Source organism: Thamnophis elegans, chromosome 4, assembly GCF_009769535.1.
Source record: "Thamnophis elegans isolate rThaEle1 chromosome 4, rThaEle1.pri, whole genome shotgun sequence".
NCBI classification, from domain to species: Eukaryota; Metazoa; Chordata; class Lepidosauria; order Squamata; family Colubridae; genus Thamnophis; species Thamnophis elegans.
Window position 1 is genome coordinate 88,946,021 of NC_045544.1, and position 22,328 is coordinate 88,968,348.

At 39.8% G+C, this 22,328-nt stretch overlaps 1 protein-coding gene across 2 annotated transcripts in view; it reads left to right on the forward strand.

Moving 5' to 3' along the window:
- Positions 1–14,840, forward strand: part of GPATCH2 (G-patch domain containing 2) — a 91,878-nt gene extending 77,038 nt beyond the window's left edge. For both annotated transcript variants that reach the window (XM_032215690.1, XM_032215691.1), the window contains exon 10: positions 13,486–14,840. In XM_032215690.1, coding sequence (XP_032071581.1) covers positions 13,486–13,655 — 170 coding nt within the window. In that variant the 3' untranslated portion in view covers positions 13,656–14,840. The remainder of the gene's footprint in view (positions 1–13,485) is intronic.
- The last annotated feature ends 7,488 nt before the right edge of the window (positions 14,841–22,328 follow it).

The window sequence follows — 22,328 nt, forward strand, 5'->3', positions numbered from 1 at the left end:
GACTGACTGACTGACTGAAATATTTTAAAGCATTTTTAAGAGCTGGCAAAAGGTTTCTGAGGCTGCAGTTCCTTTAAACCCTAGAGGGAATTAGTAATTACTGGGAAATTAATTCCATTGACCTTAGTGGGGTTTGGTTCTGAGTAATGTGCATGTGATTGCAGATTAAGTGTAAAAAAAGATGTAAAGCAACTTGTTGGGGAAAACAGTATAAGTAGCTTAGTTATTGACCCTGATCTATTCTTTTCAATGATTTCTTCATGTAGAAAATGTGTTCCTCATTGGAAGTACTAATTCTGCTTAGGACCATGAAAATAAGAGAAGATTAAATTTTCTCCTCTTTCCATCACATTTCTATGCTAGCTACTCTCCATAACCAATGTTAACTAAATACATAGTAGCAAATAAAATTTAAAAATTTCTCTTGCCTGAATTTAGAAGTAGTTGGTGGGTAGCTAGAAGGACAAAACTTAAGAGCTTCATTGTCTGTCCAGGCAATTTTTTAAAAAGTATGCGTTATCCTTGGTTCATCTATCCAGAATGGAATGAAAAGATTACCAGGGTTCATAAAACTGACTGAACACTACCCTTTCTTGCTTATCTGCTAGAAGAAGACAAACACTTCAGAATATTACAAGGAGTAATAGAACCCTAAGAGTGTGCTGGTCAACAATATTGATTGATTGATTGATTGATTGATTGATTGATTGATTGGTTGGTTGGTTGATTGATTGATTGATTGATTGAATTAATAGAGCAACCCATCTCACTTCTATGTTACTCTGGAGCAGGGCTGTCAAACTTCCGGCCCAATGGGCCGGATGTGTCACATACTGGCCATGCCCACACCCAGTTTAGTGAAGGGGGGGATGGGCAATTCTTGCATGGAATGGGCTACATATCACAAGAGAATAAGAAATGTGTTTGGCTAGAACCCTATCAAGGGCTTTAATTTGAAGAAGGGAGGGAGACAGATGCATGGGTCCAGATAAAGAAGTGCTGGACATTAGAGATATGGCTATACAAGATCACACAGGAGGAACAAGACAGGAAAGGGTGTTTGAAAGCCCCTACTAATCCACATGGTAGAAAGGAGATCTATAGTTAGTGTCATCTCTAGCTCCTGTTTATCAGTGGAGAGAATAAAGGTAACAAAACAAGAACTAGTGTGTGATAGGGAAGAAATAATGGGGAATAGGACAGTTCTGCTTAAGTTATTTGCAAATATATTTTCTCAGACAGAGAAAAAGGAGCCAGAAAAGTTTACATCTGGTAAAATACAGAAAAAATACCTTGCTACCTTACAAACATTCAATTTTTCAATAGCCAGAAAAATTGCATTCCAGAGTTTTTAAGGAACTAGTGGAAGTGCTTTTTGAAAACTGCCAAAAAACTAGTCAGAAAAAAAGAAGCCAATGTAGTATTCAAATAATCGAAAAGTGGAAGAGGAAGACTCAGTTTAATATCTATACTTGCAATATAGTAGCACAAATTGCCCAAGTACATATCTGCAAGCATATAGAAAACAATTAACAAGAAACAGCATGCATTATTAAGAAAGAATCGTGTCAGCTTAACCTCTTTTCTTTTCTTTTCTTTTATTACAGAGTGCTTAGTTTGGTGGACCAGGCAACAGCTATGGCTATAGGGTTTGGGGAGGTTAATCAGTAAAACCATGGTTTATTATTGCATTCTTGTGGTTAGCATGGGTAAACTGAGCTAGGCTGGTCTCATATATTTTCAACTTGTTGAATAATAGCATCCAAAGGGTGTTTTTAAGTGGCTTAGAAACGTTTTTCAAAGGAAGACTTCCCTTGAGGTTTTACCTCAACATTACCGTATTTTTCAGAGTATAAGATGCACCTTTTTCCCTCAAAAAAGAGGGTGAAAATCTGGGTGCGTCTTATACACTGAGAGGGCTGAAAGCCCTATGAAGCGGTATATAAGTCTACTGCTATTGCTACACTGAATACAGCATTTTTGGCCTACTGAAACCACACCCCCTTTGCAAAAATGGACGTGCAGAAGGTTATAGTCCAAAAAATATGGTATTACCATTTTTGTAAGTGACCTAGACCCATGATGGCGAACCTATGGCATGTGTGCCACAGGTGGTACATACAGCCCTTAATGTGGACATGCAAGCTGTTGCCCCAGCTAAGCTGCACTGCACATGCGTGCCTGCCTCCCACCGGTTAGCTTATTTCCAGGTCTTTGCCACGCACGCACAGAGGTGAGGTGTATGCGGGAGACGAGTGCACCTACGCGGGGGAGAGGGTGTCCACATGTGGCCTGTTTTTGGTTCCAGGAGGCTGCATGGAGGCCTACTAGTCCCAAAATGGGGCGTGGTGGGTGTGTGATGTTCCTCCTGTTTTTGCTCCCAGGAGGCTACAGGGAGCCTACTAGGCCAAAATGGGGCATGAGGGTCGCACACGTATACACGGGGGTCATGCTTGATTGTGCACAGGGCAAGGCACGCATGGGATTGTGCACGCGCAACATGTTATGGGTGCGGGGGGCACCCACACACGCTTTTGGCACACGACAAAAAGGTTAGCCATCACTGACCTAGACAGATGTTGCCATAGAAAACAAAATCACTATTCAAAATAATCACAGCCTTGCGCATTGGGCCAAATCCAACAGGATGATTTAAGTCCTGCTTCTGGTAGAAAGGGTTTTCAGATGTGATATTTGGGGGGGGGGGGTTCTTTTTCATAAATTTACAGACATTTCAAAAATTCTGTTTTCACTGTCATAATGGGGTACTGAGTGTAAATTAATGAGGAAAAAATGAATTTCAACAATTGTAGAATCAGGATGCAATATAACAAAATTGACGAAAGTGAAGGAGATTTGAATACTTTCTGAATGCACTGTATTTATTTAATATATAAATACTCCTTGAAAATCATTTCTGTAGTTAGCTATCTGTACTTGAAAGTTGAGAATCACAACAATTTCTTCTGTTGATATTGAATTGTTTCCTGGGGTTATCTAACTTTTTTCATTCCCTTAGAATGGCTTTGTATTTTCACAGCATTTCAGCCATCACTGAGATAGCACCAGACCAAGAACAATCTAAAAATATTGCTAAAGTACCTTGGAAGTAGTAACATAGAAACAGAAAATTGCTAGGTCAGGCCTCTAAGACTACGATCATATGTGTAGTAAGAAGTAAAAATGCTTAATAGCTGAGGAGAGTATAATATAATTATTTCTACAAGGTGATTTTAACTTCGCAACTTGCAAGTGACAGAAGGAAGTCATTTTATGAAAATGTTTGGAATACTTCTATTTTATCACTTGAAAACGTTTTCAAGTGATGGAATAGAAATAAAGAAAAACATTCCTCAGTAACTGTAGAGGAAATATTTGTGGCAGAAAGTAATATAATACTTAATGGATAGTTGTAGTTGTGGGATGATGCCCCTGCTTTCCGTGCTAAAAGAGACAGTTTAAGTCTCCAGCATATTCCTCTTAAAAACCTGAAAGAATGTTACTGCCAGTTCATGACATCCATTCTAGGCCAGGTGGATTGGAGTAATGCAGTTCCCTGTTTTCTTGAGTGCCTAAACTATGATCCCTCTGGATCAAATTGTGTTTAAATCGTGTTCGTTAAATGGCCTCGAACTATTCTATTTCAGTTTTGTCTCCATTTCCTCAATAATAGGGTAAACTAGCACTCCTTCAAGTACCTGGGAATCTTAACAATGTAAAGTAGAATACCTAAATGTGCCAGTGAAAGGTAAATTTCAGGTAGGTGGTGACAGAAATAGTTGGCTCTTCCATCTCAAAGAGGTCTAAAGATCCTTTAGAAATCACATTGAGGAAGAGAAAAAAATCTAGAGGAGAGGAAAATCAAGAGTTGCTATCTTTGGTATTGAGGTCCAAGAATGTAATGATATTTTTATAATGGATGAGTTATTTGCTGCTTGTTGAGAAACTTTGCAGTAAAATGGCAGAAATCATAGGCTAATGATATTTCTAGAAAATGTGACCATATGACTTAATGCTAATTAACAATATATACTCTCATCTATATGCACATTTCCTAATAATTGAAGACTTTTTGTCAATACTGAGTTTATTAAAAAGTGGATTGTGCACTTGCATAGAGTTTGCTTTTATTCTTGCTTGGTATATTTCAAACATAATATGGGCGAATATTTTTCCTTCATTTCTTTCCTCTCTGCCCTCTACAAAAAGCTCAAATCTGTTAAAGAACCTGTAACCTGCCAGATCACATGTGGAACATACAAATTTGACTTCTACCTATTAGCATATGCTCTGGGCAACAGGAATGGTTGCCCTTTCAAGATAATATCTACATTTTTGAAATTCTTTCCTTACTACCAGTTTTGCATAGTTCTACACAGACCAAATAAGTAGTTGCTAAATAGCCTGTGACCCATTGGGTCATTCTTCTTTCCTCATACATTATAAATGTGTATTATTTCCTCTATCCTCACAACCCTTAGGAGAGCCCAGGTGAAGTCACTGTTCTTCCTGTCCTCTGTTGACCCACAGAACTCCCACTTTGCTGATAAGAGGGGAAAGCAAGGGAGCTGTGAACTATGAGGAAAACTTCACCCCACTCTCCATTCTGACATGCCCCCAAGGGCCCTCTTCCTCCAGGGAGGAAGAGAGTCCATTCATCAACTGTCAGTGCTCCCATCAACAGGGATGTTTTGTCTTTCCTCTTTCCACATATAATATAGGCCTAAACATTTCCACTCCCCTTTTAATCCTCAAGAGAGATGCAGTGAAGACTCTTTCTCACCTGACCCACAGCTTGCTACTTTGCTAGTGGGAGAAGCAACAATTGGAGTCACTGACCATAAGGAAACACCTGCTTCCCTTTGTTATTTCCCCAAGGGCCCCCTCGACTATTGGTGCTCCCAGTCAACTCTATCTTGCCCATAACCTCCAAAACACTCTCTTTCACCACCATTAAGAGAACTCAGATTTCAGGCTTGGTTCTAAAGCAGCTAATGGCCACTTGCCCATTGAGTCTTGCTCATTGAACGCCCTTGAGCCATCTGATTGAGTGCAGGGTCGGAGGAGAAAAAGGGTTTCAGTAAAGTTATACTCTTGGAGAAAAAATGCCCAAGAGTGTCTTTTGCCGTTTAATGCAGTGGGACAGTTGACAGAGGAGAGAGATACACCACTCCTATTTTCCCTTGCGCCACGCAATCTACGGGTTTCTAATAAATAGTTGGAAGCTGTGGTGACACTGAAGCAGCCACTACTTTGCTATATTTCATTTCATTCCCATAGGAGACGTGGATTTAAGCATTCTGTGAGTTAGCCTATTTGAGTTACCTTGATTCAATTAATCATTGCACTATACATTCCAATTTTCCAATTGAAGGCTACAAATAAATAAACAGAGAAGTGTTTCAGTAGTATGTAGATTATTTTATCAAATTTATTTGTTGCCCATCTCATGCCACCCAAGGCAACTCTAAGCAGCTAAAATTATAAATTACATATGTTGAAATGTTATTATAGAGATATTATATGGTAACCCTAATCCCAATCAATTGTGCCTCCTTCAGCAAAAGAAAATTAGGTATTTGTAACTGGAAGAAGACATACTTCATATTGGTGGATACATTTGATTGAATTCTTCTGTCTCATTTATTTGTTTATCAAATTTATTACATAAATATTTGAAATTGTAAGATCTATCTCTTACTGCCAGACTTATGAACTTAGCAAACCTATGAAGACAAGGTTTCAGTTGGCACTTTCTTAAATGTCAGTTGATGACAAATGGTTTTCCCTGCCTTTGTATGCAGTGGGTTGAATGGCCTTAGTAATGCACGTTCAGAAGATAGATAGCATGATGGAGCTAACACAGAATGAGGATGGAGCTGATGGAATGAGGTTTTCTCTAGATTCTGAATTTTTGTTCGGCATTGGTGTGACTGTACTTTCAGATATGTGACAGGGCTATAGACTACTGTAGCTAGAAATGTTATTGGTTAAACATTTATTAATTGTGACAAGAACACCCAATTTATTTCAGCGCTCTAGCTTATTTACTGCTCTTTCACCTTTGTATTTTGTATTGAAAAAGTAAAATGAATATTGATAGAGTTCGCTATTGATTTCTAAATTTATAGCCTCTTCTCAGCCTTGAGACAAAGTCACATACCAATAGCGTTGTGTGCATTAGTAACAAAGGATGTAGATTTTATCATACAGCAAAGAAAACTGTTGAAGCAAGAAATTTTTATCAGAGAAGAGCATTTTGCAGTTTAAAAATGTCATCTGTAAAGGTGAACTAAAACAACGAAGAAAATAAGGTGAATTCAGTTAGAAGATTCCAGTCAATAACTCTGTTATATTTTCCTTGGAATAGGAAATATTTGGCTAAGATAAAGTCTAAATAAAGCTTCTGTTTAAAAATTGAGCAACAAAGCAGTGAAACAAAATGTAATTTTCTTCACACATTGTCCATAGATTACTATGTTGTTGTTGTTTTAAAAAAACCTATATGGTTATAACCTAATGCTTTTGTGTTCTTAGGGCAGCCCTAAGTCATTTAGCAATAAATACTAAAGGAATATATTAGTAGTAAATTACCTGTTATAGAAGTATATTCTGAACATCTTTGGTGACTTACTAACCTTCAAAGGAGACTTTAACAGACTTTATTTAAAAAGTAGGGCTTGATTTGGAAGTTATGTATTGGTTTTGATATAAGCATGATACAGATTCATCAGATGTGACTAAGAACTGTGTGAAATCTGTCTATCTTCCTGATCAATAGCATTCCTAAAGACTGTTGTCCCCATATCCTAAATTGATTTTTCCCTGAATTCGGGGCTTGGTTTTCCTCTGTCTATCGCTAGCAGCCATCCAAAGAGCCCACAACCATATATACAGAAACTTCATTTCTATTCATAAGGAGCAAAGGGCAAATAAATACAAATATCAGTAGATATATTAAGTCCTCAATTAATTAGTCCATAATACATTTGTTGTTGGCATTTAGGTCATATTTTATCAGGACCCTTAGTCCACTTGTAACTTTCTAAAATCCGTTTTAATCACCGTTTTGCTTTATTAAAAATGTTTGAAGTTATTAAATTTATAATTAAAACTTTTTTCCCTAAAAATTGAAGGAATCTCAATCAGTGGCGTTGATCCAAAGTTTCTAATAGCCAAAAAGCAGTTAACAGGCAATTTTGAAAAGTGATTAAGAAAAGTAGTATTCAAATGTCATTTCAGAGGCACCGAGCATCGTTTGAACAAGTGTCCCAGCGCTCTAAACCCACCAGACAAACAACAGAATCATGTAGTCTCCTTGCAAGGAACAACTGCCTGGAGCACTTCTTGGCTATCTCAAATTCTCTCCTTATGCAGAGAGGAATTGTCAAAGAGCCTGTCTACTCACTGGCTCTTCATTCTGCTCATTCATTCTCTCTTCTGTCAGCACTGCTGTTCAGAGCCATCTTGTCCACCATTTCTTCCATTGGAAGTCTCATGTTCAAATTTTAAAAGTAGCTGCTTGCTTTGAAGTATGGGTTATCAGATTTCTATCTAATTTGCCTTTGCTTCGCGCACTTGTACATATTCTAGAAGACAAACAATTTGCATGGGAAAAAACATACATAGTGTAGAAGTCTTCCTATATATATATAAAACAGTCCTTAGAAGAGTAAAACAGATAGACTTTAGATTTTTTTTCCCAGCTAAAATTCAAATGCTAGTAGTGGCCAGCAGTGGCACAAAGTTATTAAGCAATATTTGTCCAAAAATTGATACTTCATTTTTTCCCCTCTGAATTGCTAAATTATATGAAAGTTGATTTTATCAATTGAAGAACAAAGATATGTTTTGATTTGACAGTTCTCAATTATGATACGCAATGTAACATTCTGTTCCTTGTTTCTCAAAAATTTAAAACACAGTTATAAATATTTTCATTGTCTTTAACAAGCAGAATTTAATATTTGTACTACCAAAACAATATAACTCATTTTATTGTCAACTCAAGTGTCCATCTTTTATTTAACCAGTATGTAAAACCTTTTCTCATTTGGCCTTTGTATTATGAAGACTAGGTGTAAATATTAATTCAGTTGTATAGTATTAGTATCCCTTATGACTGAGATTGAATTTTGTACATTTTTGGGAATCGTAAACTATAGCCCTGCAGGTAGTAGGACATGTGAAAATATGTTTTCTTCATCAAGGTGAATGAGGTTTTGCAAAGGATTGCCTAGAACTATTTTTACTTGGATATATGTCCTTGACTTACAACAGTTCATTTAATGACCATTCAAAGTTACAACAGCACTCAAAAAAGTGACCCCTTTTCACACTTGCAACTGTTGCAGCATCCTCATGGTCTTGTGTTTAAAATTCAGATGCTTGACAGCTGATTCATATTTATGACACTTGCAGTGTCCTGGGATCACGTGAGTCCCCCTTTTGCAACCTTCTGACAAGCAAAGTCAATGGGGAAGCCAGTTTCACTTAACAACCCTGTTAGTAACAACTACAGTGATTCACTTAACAACTGTGGCAAGAAAGGTTGTAAATGAGGCAAAACTCACTTAACAAATGTCTCACTTAACAATGAAATGTTGGCCTCAATTATGGTCATAAGTCAATGAACCTGTACTTGGTTCATAAAGAGAAAAGGAAAATGCTTTACCTGGTCATTTGTTTCTGCCTTCTGTCCGAGCATCCCAAAATATGTTATTGATGAGATTTAATGATGGAAAAAAGGAATCTGGACATGAGTGAAATACTCTACATGCAAAAAGAACATCTTGATACAAAAAGAACTTTTTAAGAAACTAGATATTATGATTCCTCAGTACTCATAGCAATTGATATGAATTCAGGCTACCCATCTCAAAAGAAGTGGATTAATAAATTATACTGTATATATGGAAACAAAGTGGCCTTCTGTATGAGGGAGAATCTGTTCCTGCCAATGTATTGGTATAGCTCCATGAAAAGGAATTTAAGTTCTACTAGTTACCCAGAAAACGTGTAATAGTTTTGTTTAATAGTGAAGAGTTGGTTTAAAAATTCACATGGAGCTTGATAGTTAAAAGAGATCTACCTTTCGGTAAAAGATTACTCTTTTTTTTTAAGCTTGCTGTAAGGGATCCCTTGGGGAAAAATATCAGAGAATGATAGTGCATGCTTTGAGAGTACAGCTAGATACACAGCTTCCCTGTATTAAAAATCAAAGCCTAGCATTTTAAACATTTGTATTTTGCAGGTTGCTTTGACAATCACAAACAGAGAACCGATAGTAATACTCTGAATCTTAAATGTCTTCAGAGAATAGAGGAAAGGGTATACTAGGTTATAAGTGAAGCAGCATGTATCTCCCTGTTTCCCATTGGTTGTTTATGCAACATCAATACAACACTTTAGAAGCCAAATTACTAAACAAGCTGCCAATTAGGCTTGCAGTCAGCTGGATAGATTAGTAGCTAAGAGAAGCAGTTACAAGATTTTCATCTCTTGAGCCAATTACTCAAGTGAATTACCATCCACACAGCTCCTTGGGAATTTAAGACAGAAAGACTTTTTCAGCTATGATAGGCATAAATGAGACCCAGGATAAAGTTAGAGTTGTCAGATCATGTAGATTGGCCAACGAGGCAAAAGAAATTCCACCTACGAGAAGAGGTACAGTATTTAGGATTTAGAAATGCTGGAAAAGAAAATAATAAGTGTGCAAATTTGGTTAAATTTATGTATATTAAAGTTATAAAGGGAGGCAATCTGAACCAACATTGCTCCAGCATAGTATAGAATTCTGCTATGGTAAAATGTTTAATTTATGTTCTTTTACATGTATTTATCATTAAAAGTTTTAAATAAGTAAGATCAGACAATACAGAAAAAGAAAGAGAAACTATTTACTACTACAACTTTCATAATGACCTTTAACTGGGTGAAACAGTGCATTTTAGGGCAACTATTCTGAACTAAAGTATCTCAAATGGGCTAATTTACAGAATATATCCAAAAAACAGGACCGGGGGATTAAAATCTGGAAAAGTTGTGGCTGCTTCAGTGCTGCTGGCTGCTGCTGCACTGTTGCTGTGGCCATGGGAGGTTCATTGTCAATGTTCCATGGCAGTTTCCCAGCCAATCTCACAATCCCTGATTCCCCCATCCAGCAGCATCCACTTCCCCGCCTCCTGAAAAGGAAGGAAAGGGAAAGAGGAACAGTCGTGTACCCATCATGGCCCAAGCCACCCACTGCATACTTCCTCAACCTGTGTGCCAACTTCCCCAACTCATGTTGCTCTTCCTTCATGCCTTCCCCAACCCATACAGTACTTCTTGCACACACCCATACATACACCCTTCCTGACCTGCACCTGTGTGCCTTCCTTGACCCATACAATACCTCTTCAGAACACACACCCAAACCCTTCCCAACCTATATCCCCAACCGGCTCGTACACATCACTGTGACCCCTGTTCATTGTCCTTGTCCTGCACCTTTCCCTGCACACCCTATTTGATCCACGAGGGAGCTCTTACACAACCCCATGACTCTCAGTCACCCTTCTTTACCTGCAGCCCCACTGTAGCTCCTGACCCATACAGCATCTCACACACACTGGAACTTTTCCTGACCTGCACCACCCATCTGCACTGCATCTCTGGTGCAGTGCCCACTCATACGCCTTGCAACCCATACTACATCTTTCATGCACCCCACATGCCATTCCTGACTCTACAACTTGCTCCCTCCCCCTTAGCAGCAGCCACTTACCTGTTTGAATGTTGTTTGAATGTTTATTTAATTTGTATGCCGCCCCACTCCCGAGGGACTCGGGGCGGCTAACAATCAAAAGGGGGGAAGGGGATACAAATAGGACAAAAGACAAACAGAGTAAAAACAACAGCAGTCACAACATTTCAAGTGAGGCTGGAAATTCATCAGCCCCAGGCCTGCCGGAACAACCAGGTCTTCGTGGCTTTGCGGAAAGCCTGGAGGGTGGTGAGGGTCTGGATCTCCACGGGGAGATCGTTCCAGAGGGCCAGAGCAGCCACAGAGAAGGCCCTCCTCCGGGGATTTGCCAGTCGGCACTGGCTGGCGGATGGAATTCGGAGGAGGCCTAATCTGTGGGATCTAATCGGTCGTAGGGAGGTAACCGCCTGCTGACTTTGGATTTGCAGTTTTCTCCTGGCTTCCCCACTGACTTTCTCCCTACAAGCTTCCTAGAAGCAAAGTAAATGGAGAAGCCAGCACAATTTTGAGGAAGCAAAGGAAGGAGAAAGGAAGTGTTGGGGGGGGGAAGGAAGGTAAAGGAAAGAAAAAGGGAAAGAGAGGAGGGGAAAGGAAAGGAAAAGCTTCCCTGTCAGCTTCCCACAAGAAAACTCAATGGGGAAGGTGGCAGGAAGTCAAAAGTTGCTCTTAACTTCAGCTGCTGTTTTGCCCACATAAAGTCATTCTGTTTCTCTGCTCAGGTAAAGAAATGATGATTAAATGTTGACTCAATGGGGCATGGGTTGTCTAGTTGCTTACAAAGCTTCAGTCCTAAAAGTGTGCAGCTCCTATTTTACTGCAGTAGTTTCTCCTGAGTTCAAGAAGCTGACTATAGATTCATCCTGTTAGACAATCGGACAACCAGTTCTGAATAATTAAAAACTACTTTGTGGGAATTGGGAACTGTATATCAAATCTGTACTCTGATATATTTTTTTTAACATTTGGAAGGGTATTTGTGTAGATCTGATTATTGCTATTGCTAATATTAAAATGAAGTGTGTATATATATAACTGTCTAGCCATGAAATATATGCATATAGTACATGAAAGTAATGGTTATTTCTTTCTAAAAATGCAAATATCTAAATCAAACATTATATCCCATGAAAATAGCATTTTCTCTCAATCCTGAATCTTTTAAATGTATTCAATATAATGTTTTTTTTAAAAAAGCATAATCCTGTAAATTGTATTCCTATGGCCTAGGAATACAGTATTTACAACCTGTCCATCCTGAGTGAGTTTTTTCTTCCTGGTAAGCATACTTTGAATGGCAGCATCAATCTTCTGTTAAACATAAAGCAGGATAAATTTTATTACAGTCATGAAAGGTAAGATTTTTTTCAATCGTAGTGTTAGGAGTTAAAGATTCACACATATTGAAAATGACATTTTTACTTAATTGAGGCCAGTTCTGTATTCATCTGGTTTTCAAAAGTCCACTTAAAAGTACCATTTAAAACAGAGAAATCAAAAGCTATAAATGTTAGAAAATACTTTGTATATTGAAGTATAGTCAATACGTCTGACATTCTTTTCAGTTTAAGACCTATTGAAATTCTCCAACTATTAAAATATTCTCACCATTTTTAAATACTACGTGGTTATAAAGTCTGAACTTCAACAAGCTGCTGTATCCTAAAATGATTAAACAGATGTGAAGTCTATAGCAGCATTAGACCTCTGATCTGATTTTAGCATACAGATGGAATTAAATTAATTCATAGCAAACCCTGTAAAATAAAGGGTATGGCACTGAATGCTAGTGCTCTGTTTAACCAGAATGTACCTGTACCAACAGCTGTTGAGAAAAATTGCATGCCTTAATTTTCATAGAAATCTACCTTTAATGACATCACATTATTTTGAAATAAAAATTAAATTGCAAATTTGTTTTCTTTTTGCCCCCTTTTTCTCTTTTTAAGGAGTTCCCCTGATTTATTACATATAGACTATAGAATGTTTCATTTATCCCATATTGCAAATAATATTTAAGCTATGCAACACTTTGATACCTAAACAGTGTTTCAGAGTTCACAAGCACACAAACATAGCATCTGTCTGCAACTCTGTAAAGGAACCATATAATCCCAAGAAAACTGCAGCTGTGAAAGGATTGCAGACATATGAAACTTTTCTGCCTTATACACTTCAAAGCATCTTTTTCAGGATGGAAATGCTATATAGATTTAACATGTCAATTTAAATGGGTGGAATAGAGGCGTATCATTAAAAATACTATCTGTATTTCTACTTCTATTACTGAAGTTTAGTTTCTGTAATTTATATAAATCTTTCAAGCTTTTGGCTGTAAGGAGTCCCAAAGGTTTCTTTTTCAAGAGGCAATCGTACTTTCTGGTTTTTCTTCTTTGAAGACATACTGGCTTTTGTTCTTTGAAGATGTTTTACTTCTGAAGAAATGAAGAAGCTTCTTGGATGAGAAGCGAAACATCTTCAAAGGACAAAAACCAGAAAGTCCAATTGCCTCTTGAAAAAGAACCTTTGGGACAACCATCACCTGGATGAACCTCCATAGACATTCGGCTGTAAGTAGTGTTTTAACAAAATTACGTCATGCAATCACATTGTCACATTCATATAATGCATTTTATTTGAAATAAGGAAGGAAATCAGCCTGTACTATTTTCAAATTAGCATTCATTCTTATTCATGTGATTGTACTGATTAATGTTGTATATTCCTTTTTGTCTCAGGGTTTATTGGTGAAAATGCACAGCCAATCTCAGACAGCAACATTGGGAATCGGATGCTCCAAAGCATGGGCTGGACACCTGGCACAGGCCTTGGGCCAGATGGCAAAGGGATAGCTGAACCAATCCGGGCAATCCAGAGGCCAAAGGGACTTGGACTTGGATTCAGCTGACAGAAAGAAAATCCAACTGCTGGTTCAGACATCAACAAAACTAATTTGAACTTTGAATATCTGAAAGCATTCTAATTTGTTGCCAAAACATCCAGTGATTCTTACTGTAATTTTTTAATAGAGAGGCTTCATTGATTTCTGTTAAAGCTGCTTGGGACCAGTCATTAAGCCAGACCTAATCTTTGAATCCTGTGTGTGTAATAATGATCATCTTTTAAATTGTACCTTTTTTAAAAATTGTCTGTGGTCTTAATTAGTTACGTTTTCAAAGATTCAAAGAAATGATTAAATTCTTCTCCCACTTTTTAAAAGCCAAAACCGTACATAAACTCATTATCCTTTGCTGGTTTTAACGTAGGCCTTTTACTCTGGAAAGCTGCTTTATTACTAAGGATCCTTGTCTGGGAATCATTTTGCTGCATTTCTCACATTCATTCCAAAAAGTTGTAGTGGGTAGTACAAAATAAAGTCTGGTTGCAGAATTTTTTTTTTAATAAGAGGCAAGAATAGAATAGGAAAAGAGACCAGAGTTTACCTTTGAATTGAAATGCACAAAATGCTTTGAGCTAAAGGCAGCATATGACTCTTTAGATGAGGTTAACAGTGTCATTTTTTTTTACATGGGTGTGATAAATGTAATGAATGTTAACAGGGTAAGGGGTTTCACTTGTTCTGTGGCACAGAATATTTTTATGCTATAGATATCTGTCTCTCCACAGATGCCCCCAGCCCATAGTCCAAAACATATTGGGCAAAGCCTAAATTAAATTGTGTATATATAATTAAATTAATTACATACAAGTAATACGACCTTCTATTTATTTATTACTTCTCACCTTTGGGCATGATCATTGTGATTGCAACAGGTGCTACATTAAATTTGGGAGGGTCACATTTAGCCCTCAGACTCTATACAGCTTTGATTCAAGTGGGTCTTCTAAATGGTTCAGTATTATGCAATCTCTCTAGATCAGCATAACTTGCTTCTTGCTTCAAAATGTGCAATTTTGCATGAGAAATGCAAAATGACAAATGATGAATTTGTCATCCAACATTTGCAGCAGGTAACTCAATTCTCTTTTCTTATTTACATGCCCTCCAAGTACAATTTTAAACGTTTTTTAAAACTTTCTTTTCTGGTGTCTTAGCTTGTATTCTTTCTAAAATAAAGATTTTAAACATTTACTGTCATCTTTTACCATATCACTGTCTGGCTAACTTGACTGTCTAACTTGAGGGGATGGATTTAAAATGGGACCATATTATCTAGTGTCCATCCATGGTAGTTTGGGGAATATTTCTGTAATTGACAAATGTTGCCTACTGGTGAAAAGGAAGACTTCCCAGGCACTTTTTTTAAAAAAAAAAAAAGTAGCAAAGGGAATAGTAAAACAGACAATCTTTTGATAAGATTATATTATACTTAATCTTTGGACTTGTCATTGTGCTGACATCTCAAATTCATTAAAGAGGACTTCCATCAATGCACTAATGATGTGTTCTAATTATTATGCTAGAATGGCATATCTGCTCCCCAAACTAATTGCCCTTTGAATTCATTAAAATACTCCTACCAGAATATGATCATAAGGCAGTTCCTGGGTTAAGAACATCCGAATTAAAGGGAACTTGTACTTATGAATGAATTGCCATAAAGCCTATTATATTAAAAAAAATTAAGTTAAATGCAGTGATTAATAATTATGAACTCATGTGCTACTTTGTGATGCTCTTGAAAACTGCGGCTTCAACAGTTTGTTGTCTTGAAGAAGGAAATCACTTTGTTATTAGTGCTGTGTTGAGCGTATAACATTTTATTTGGCTTTAATTTTTCTCTTTTTGTAACCATGCTTCCAAAGTGTAACTCTATTAAAAGTATTAAAGATGCATCAAAGAAAAGGCAAACAATCATGAGAGAAAATAAAGTGTCAATAATAAAGTGATCAGAAAGAGATGAAAGATGATGATCAGAACAATTTTGAAAGATAAAGTGGGACTAATGGAGCATTGAAAGACCCTGCTTTCATGGAAACTACAATTATTACTAAACAATACAGTTATTTAATCATTGAAAGGCTATTGATAATTTGGTTTGATGATCAAAATCAGAGTAATGCGCCTATTATTTTGGCAAAAATTGAACATGCAGAGGGTTTGAGAGGCCTGCAGAGTACTCCTGGGGGCCAGGGAGGGCAAAAACCTGACGCACGGAGACCAAAAACTATTTTTTGCTTGTTTTTCTCTTCGAAACTTATACTTCAGTGCGTCTTATTGTCCTAAAAATATGGTACATATAAGGATTCTGATATTTATAAGTATAGACATGTTCATGGCTTTAGAACACTTTTTTCAAGGTCTTCATTGTTACCAAGTGCTCATCTGCAGTGCATTTATTAGGTGTTGGTTCTTTTACTGTTGATTGTCATTCCTAAAAAAAAATAAACCCAGAAGCTGTCTACCACTTCAGTATCTTCATTTTCATTCCTAAGGCTGATTGGTATACCTGTTGTTATTAGTTTAGCCTTTATATATAACCTTATTCCCATTTTTTTCATTGTGCTCCTTAACTTTCATTGCTAGATCTTTGCATTTTCAGCAATCAGAGTAATGTTATCAGAGTAGCATTGCCATAGTTTGGTTGGAATCTTTACTGGTTCTTCTGTTACTTTTTTGTAGATATTCATTTGCATCAATTGCTGTAGCTTTCTAGCTTGGTACTGACTAGAGTGCTGATTTAATCATTTCCTAATATTAAGAGGGGTTTTTTTTCCAAATAGGAAAAATCTTCTAAAGTATTTTAGATGTTGATACATCTACTGCACAGAATTTCAGCATACTTCTATCTGTCTGGTCTTTTTTGAATTAGTTACTATCTCTCCATTGGTGTCCTTCAATACCACTTCAAGGTTGGAACCTCTTTATGAGTTCAGGGAACTTTTGGAACACTCATTTTTCAAAGCATGTTTTCAATGTCTTTAGAAATTTATTGTAATACTGTTTCTTGTCTCTTCTAGCAGGGCTCTGAAATTATTTGTTAAATTCCTCCCTGAAATTGTTGCTTTGGCTTCTCTTGGAAATTTTCATTTATTCTAACATTATCAGCAATACTATATAGACCTGATCAGGAACTCAACTCCACTGGAAAACTAAAACTATATTTAGTCAGATAGGTAGGCATCTAACATTTAAAATTGCTTCAGTTCCTTTTGCCTAGGTAGCATTCCTGCATATCTCTGCCAAGGCTATATACCTTATTCTCTACAAATACTCAATGTGCTTTCTTCTTTTTAAATTCCTTTTCACATTCATTCTTATTTTTTCCTTTATTTCATCCCAATTGACTCTTCTTCCTATCATTGGAGTTCAGGACTTCAAAATAATTTGTAGCATTCTCCTTGAAATTGGTTGGTATATGTTCAAGATTGTATTGGAGTAACTGGCTTTGCTTTTCCATTTTAGCTGACCTGCCAGCCAGTCAACTATTGGCCACATTTTTGCTGTTATTAATGAGCTTTTCCACTTCCTTGTACTATTAATATAGTCAATTTGATTCCTATGTAGTTCATTTCATGATGTGAATTTTTATAGGTGTCATTTTGATTGTTGGAAGAATGCTATAACAATGACAAAGTCATCAAATTTGTAGAAAATGATAAATTGTTCTCTTTATTTATGTTTCGTAGACTATATTGTCTAATTACGTTTTCCTCTTTACTATTTCCAAAATTGGAAAAATGTTCCCATGTTCTGTTAGTTGACTTGACCATGAAACTCATTAACTATACTTCTGCATTATTGATTGGTGCATAGACCTGGATAATATGATTATTATTGCAGAATTGTCTGCAAAATCTAATAGATATTTAATAATTGAACTTCATTTTATCCCAGTGCTGACATTTCTTCTTGATTTTTCTACCCTGAGTATGATCTTCTCGTTTAAAGGATCCAAATCTGGTCCATTTGAATATACTAATGCCTAAAATATCAATAGGTGGTTGATGCGTTTAATCTTCCTTTGTGTTGAGCTTTTCATGTTCATGATCTCATGTTCCCTTTTCCCGCTGTAATTTTTTTTTGGGGGGGGGGGCACCTTGGATTTCTATTTCATGCCAACTTCAACAACTAGATATTGTAAGGTTTACTTGCATCACAAACACCATTCATATTCTGATATATTCTAAGCAATCTTTTTCCTAGGGGCCCATCAATTGATATTATATCACAATTTTTATATAGATTACTGCCGAATAAAGGTACCCACTTGCTTTAGTTGGATAGCTTTCATGCCTTGGCTGACCCTGCTGGGAACTCTTGGTATATATTATATCACAAGCATTCTTCACTCATCCATCCCCAGAACACCCCCACCACAATAAGGCAGCATATCTGAACATATGGGGAAAGAGTTCAATTGAGTTGAGTTTATTGGTTTTGTATGCCGCCCACTCCCGAAGGACTCCAGGCGGCTTACAATAAAAAGGGAAGGGGAATAAATAAGACAATACAAAATTTAAAATACAACAACATTCACAATTAAAGTGGGGCTGGATACTTCAACAGCCCCAGGCCTGCCGGAACAGCCAGAACTTAGTAGCTGTACAGAAGACCGAGAGGGTAGTAAGGGTCCGGATCTCAATGGGGAGGTCGTTCCAGAGGGCCGGAGCTGCAACAGAGAAGGCCCTCCCCCGGGGGATCACCAGCCGACATTGGCTGGCAGATGGAGGAGGCCAAGTCTGTGCGATCGAATCGGTCTTTGGGAGGTAATTGAAGAAAAACAAGTGGGTGATGCACCCCGTCTTAATATTAAGACACTTGTCACTTGTATCATTTCATTAAATTACAATCAAACAGACGAGGTATGGGAAAGCTCATGTTTCCAGTGAAGAAAACTGATAGCAAGGAATCATACAATATAGATACACCCTTGAAATTTCAAGCATTATGATATGATTTTGATAGAGTTTCATTCTCCCCAGGTAAAATATGCCTAGAGTAGGTCTGCAAATGTGTGTGTATCTGATATGCTTTGCTGTTAATATTTGCTTTGTAAAAGTTACTTTCCCCACAATCCTAGCATGACAACTCTCTGGGCATATGAAGAAAAAAGAATTTCAAGCAGCTGTAAACTTTTTCTTTCTCTGGAAAAACTTCCTTTGCACTTTCAGTTTATGCTGTCTCTTGTTTCCCTCACCAAAATGCAGAAAACCTAATGAGGTGGAAAGAAACTTTGGTCTTGAATGTTGAATGTTGAATGTTTATTTTATTTATATGCCGCCCTTTTCCCCCGAAGGGGACTCAGGGCGGCTCACAACTCAACCAAGGGAGAGGGATGCAGACAAAAATTAAAACGACACGCAACAATACATAATTTAAAACGCACAAGAGTCATACCATTCGAGAAGGGGGTAGAAGCTTTTTAGCCCCAGGCCTGTCGGAATAGCCATGTTTTAAGGGCTTTGCGGAAGGTCTGGAGGGTGGTGAGGGTTCGAATCTCCACGGGGAGTTCGTTCCAGAGAGTCGGAGCGGCCACAGAGAAGGCTCTCCTCCGGGTAGTCGCCAGTCGACACTGGCCGGCGGATGGAATTCGGAGGAGGCCTAATCTGTGGGATCTAATCGGTCTAGAGGAGGTAATTGGCAGCAGGCGGTCTCTCAAGTACCAAGGTCCAATACCATGAAGGGCTTTATAAGTGACGACTAGCGCCTTGAAGCGTATCCGGAGACCAATAGGCAGCCAGTGCAGCTCGCGGAGGATAGGTGTTACGTGGGTGAACCGAGGTGCACCCACGATCGTTCGAGCGGCTGCATTCTGGACCAGCTGGAGTCGCCGAATGCTCTTCAAGGGCTGCCCCATGTAGAGCACGTTGCAGTAGTCCAGTCTAGAGGTCAGAAGGGCGCGAGTGACTGTAGTGAGGGCCTCCCGGTTCAGATAGGGACGCAACTGGTGCACCAGGCAGACCTGGGCAAATGCCCCCCTGGTCACAGCCGACAAGTGGTGTTCAAAAGTCAGCTGTGGGTCCAGGAGGACTCCCAAATTGCGAACCCTGTCTGAGGGGCGTACTGTTTGACCCCCCAGCCTGAGAGATGGCCAATTAGTAGGAGGGAAACACACCAGCCACTCGGTCTTATCCGGATTGAGTACAAGCTTGTTAACCCCCATCCAGTCCCTAACAGCCTCGAGGCCCTGGCACATCACGTCAACCGCTTCACTGAGTTGGCACGGGGCGGACAGATACAATTGCGTATCGTCCGCATACTGATGGTATTTTATCCTGTGTCGTCGAATGATCTCACCCAGCGGCTTCATGTAGATATTAAACAGGAGGGGGGACAGGACCGAACCCTGCAGCACCCCATAATTCAGGGGCCTAGGGGTCGATCTCTGCCCTCCGACCAACACTGACTGCGACCTGTCCGAGAGGTAAGAGGAGAACCACTGTAGGACAGTGCCTCCCACCCCCACCTCCCACAGTCATCGCAGAAGGATACCATGGTCGATGGTATCGAAAGCCGCTGAGAGGTCAAGGAGCACTAGGACGGAGGCGTAACCACCGTCCCTGGCTCTCCAGAGATCATCGATCAATGCGACCAAAGCGGTTTCCGTGCTGTAGCCCAGCCTAAATCCAGACTGGAAGGGATCTAGATAATCGGTTTCCTCCAAGGACCGCCGGAGCTGAAAGGCAACCCCCTTCTCAACAACCTTCCCCACAAAGGGGAGGTTGGAGACTGGACGATAGTTGTTTAAGACGGCTGGATCCAGAGATGGCTTCTTCAGAAGGGGTCTCACCACCGCCGCCTTTAGAGCGGGGGGAAAGAACCCCTCCCGAAGGGAGGCGATAACAACCACTTGGATCCAGCCCCATGTCACCTCCCTGCTGTTAGCGACCAGCCAGGAGGGGCACAGGTCCAGTACACATGTGGAAGCACTCACAGCTCCCATGGCCTTGTCCACGTCCTCAGGGGTAACAGCTTGAAAATCAACCCAGTGATGTCCAGCCAGATTCTCCCCTGGTGCCTCAGCTGGCTCTGCGCAATTGGAGTCCAGGTCCGTCCGAAGCCGAGCAACTTTATCCGCGAGGAATTGGACGTAATCCTCAGCTCTGCCTTGCAAAGGATCGCTCGTATCCCTCCTATTTAGGAGGGAATGGGTTATCCTGAACAAGGCGGCTGGGCGCGACTCAGCGGAAGCAATCAGAGAGGCAATGTGTGTTCTTTTAGTCATCCTAATTGCCCGAAGGTAGGCTCTGATGCTGGATGTTAAAAGCGCTCGGTCTGACTCGGACTTACTGGATCTCCATCGTTGCTCTAGGCATCTCTTTCGGCGCTTCATCTCCCGGAGTTCCTCAGTAAACCAAGGAGCCCTCCTGGATCCACTGCCTCGGATCGGCCGTAAAGGCGCAATCCGGTTAAGAGCCTCTGTCGCTGCTGAATTCCAGGCAGCAACCAGAGTCTCCGCTGGACTGTGGACGAGGGTATCAGGAATAACTCCAAGCTCCGTCTGAAAGCCCAAAGGGTCCATAAGTCGCCTGGGGTGGAACCACCTAATCGGTTCCTCCTCCCTACAGTGGGGGTTTGGTCTCCGAAAGTCAAGCCTCAGTAGGTAGTGGTCCGACCATGACAGGGGTAAGATCTCGCTACCCCTCAAACCAAGATCACAACTCCACTGCTCCGAGAGGAATACGAGGTCGAGCATGTGACCTGCCGAGTGAGTCGGGCCCCGAATTACTTGGGTCAAGCCCATGGCTGTCATGGAAGCCATGAACTCCTGCGCTCCATCAGAGTGTTCACCGAGCAAAGGCAAATTGAAATCCCCCAGAACCATAAGCCTGGGAAACTCAATTGCCAGCTCGGCTACTGACTCGAGGAGCGAGGGGAGGGCTGCTGCAACGCTGTTGGGAGGCAGGTACGTTAACAGCAAGCCCACTTGACCCTTGAGGTCCAACTTCACCAGCAGGGACTCACACCCGACAAGCTCCGGAGCAGGGATCCTACGAGGTACTAGAGACTCTCGGATAACAATAGCCACACCCCCACCCCTTCCCTGAGATCGCGGCTGATGAAGCACCTGAAAACCCTCTGGGCACATCTCTATGAGGGGGACTCCTCCCTCTGGGCCCAGCCAGGTTTCAGTAATACATGCCAGGTCTGCCCTCTCGTCTAAAATTAGGTCCCGGACGAGGGGAGCCTTGTGAACTACAGACCTGGCATTTAGCGACAGCAGCCTGCGACCAGGGTCCTGATTACTCGCGCCATCTGGCCTTGGAGTGGGACTCGTAGGGCTGGAAGGAGGGATCTCTATAACGTAGCAAGCCCTCCTTCCCCAGTAATGGCCAGACTGTTCAGACTGTACTTCTGATGGAAAAAATATCCACATCAGAAGATTCAGCCGGTTTGGACCAGTTCTGGGGAACCAGTAGTGGAAGTTTTGAGTAGCTCGAACAACCGGAAAATACAACCTCTGGTTGCCCCAGCCATTCCCTGTCCTATATTCCCTTGTTTTTTAGCTCAGGTGATTCGCACATAGATTGTGCCTCAGCTGAGCTAAACAACAGCTCAGCTCACCAGCGCTGACACCGAGGGCTGTGTTTGAGTGTTGTGTGTGTGTTCGTGCAAAGCTCACTTTCATAGAACCCGTAGGAAAAGATTTGGAATCCCACCGCTGATCCAGATACA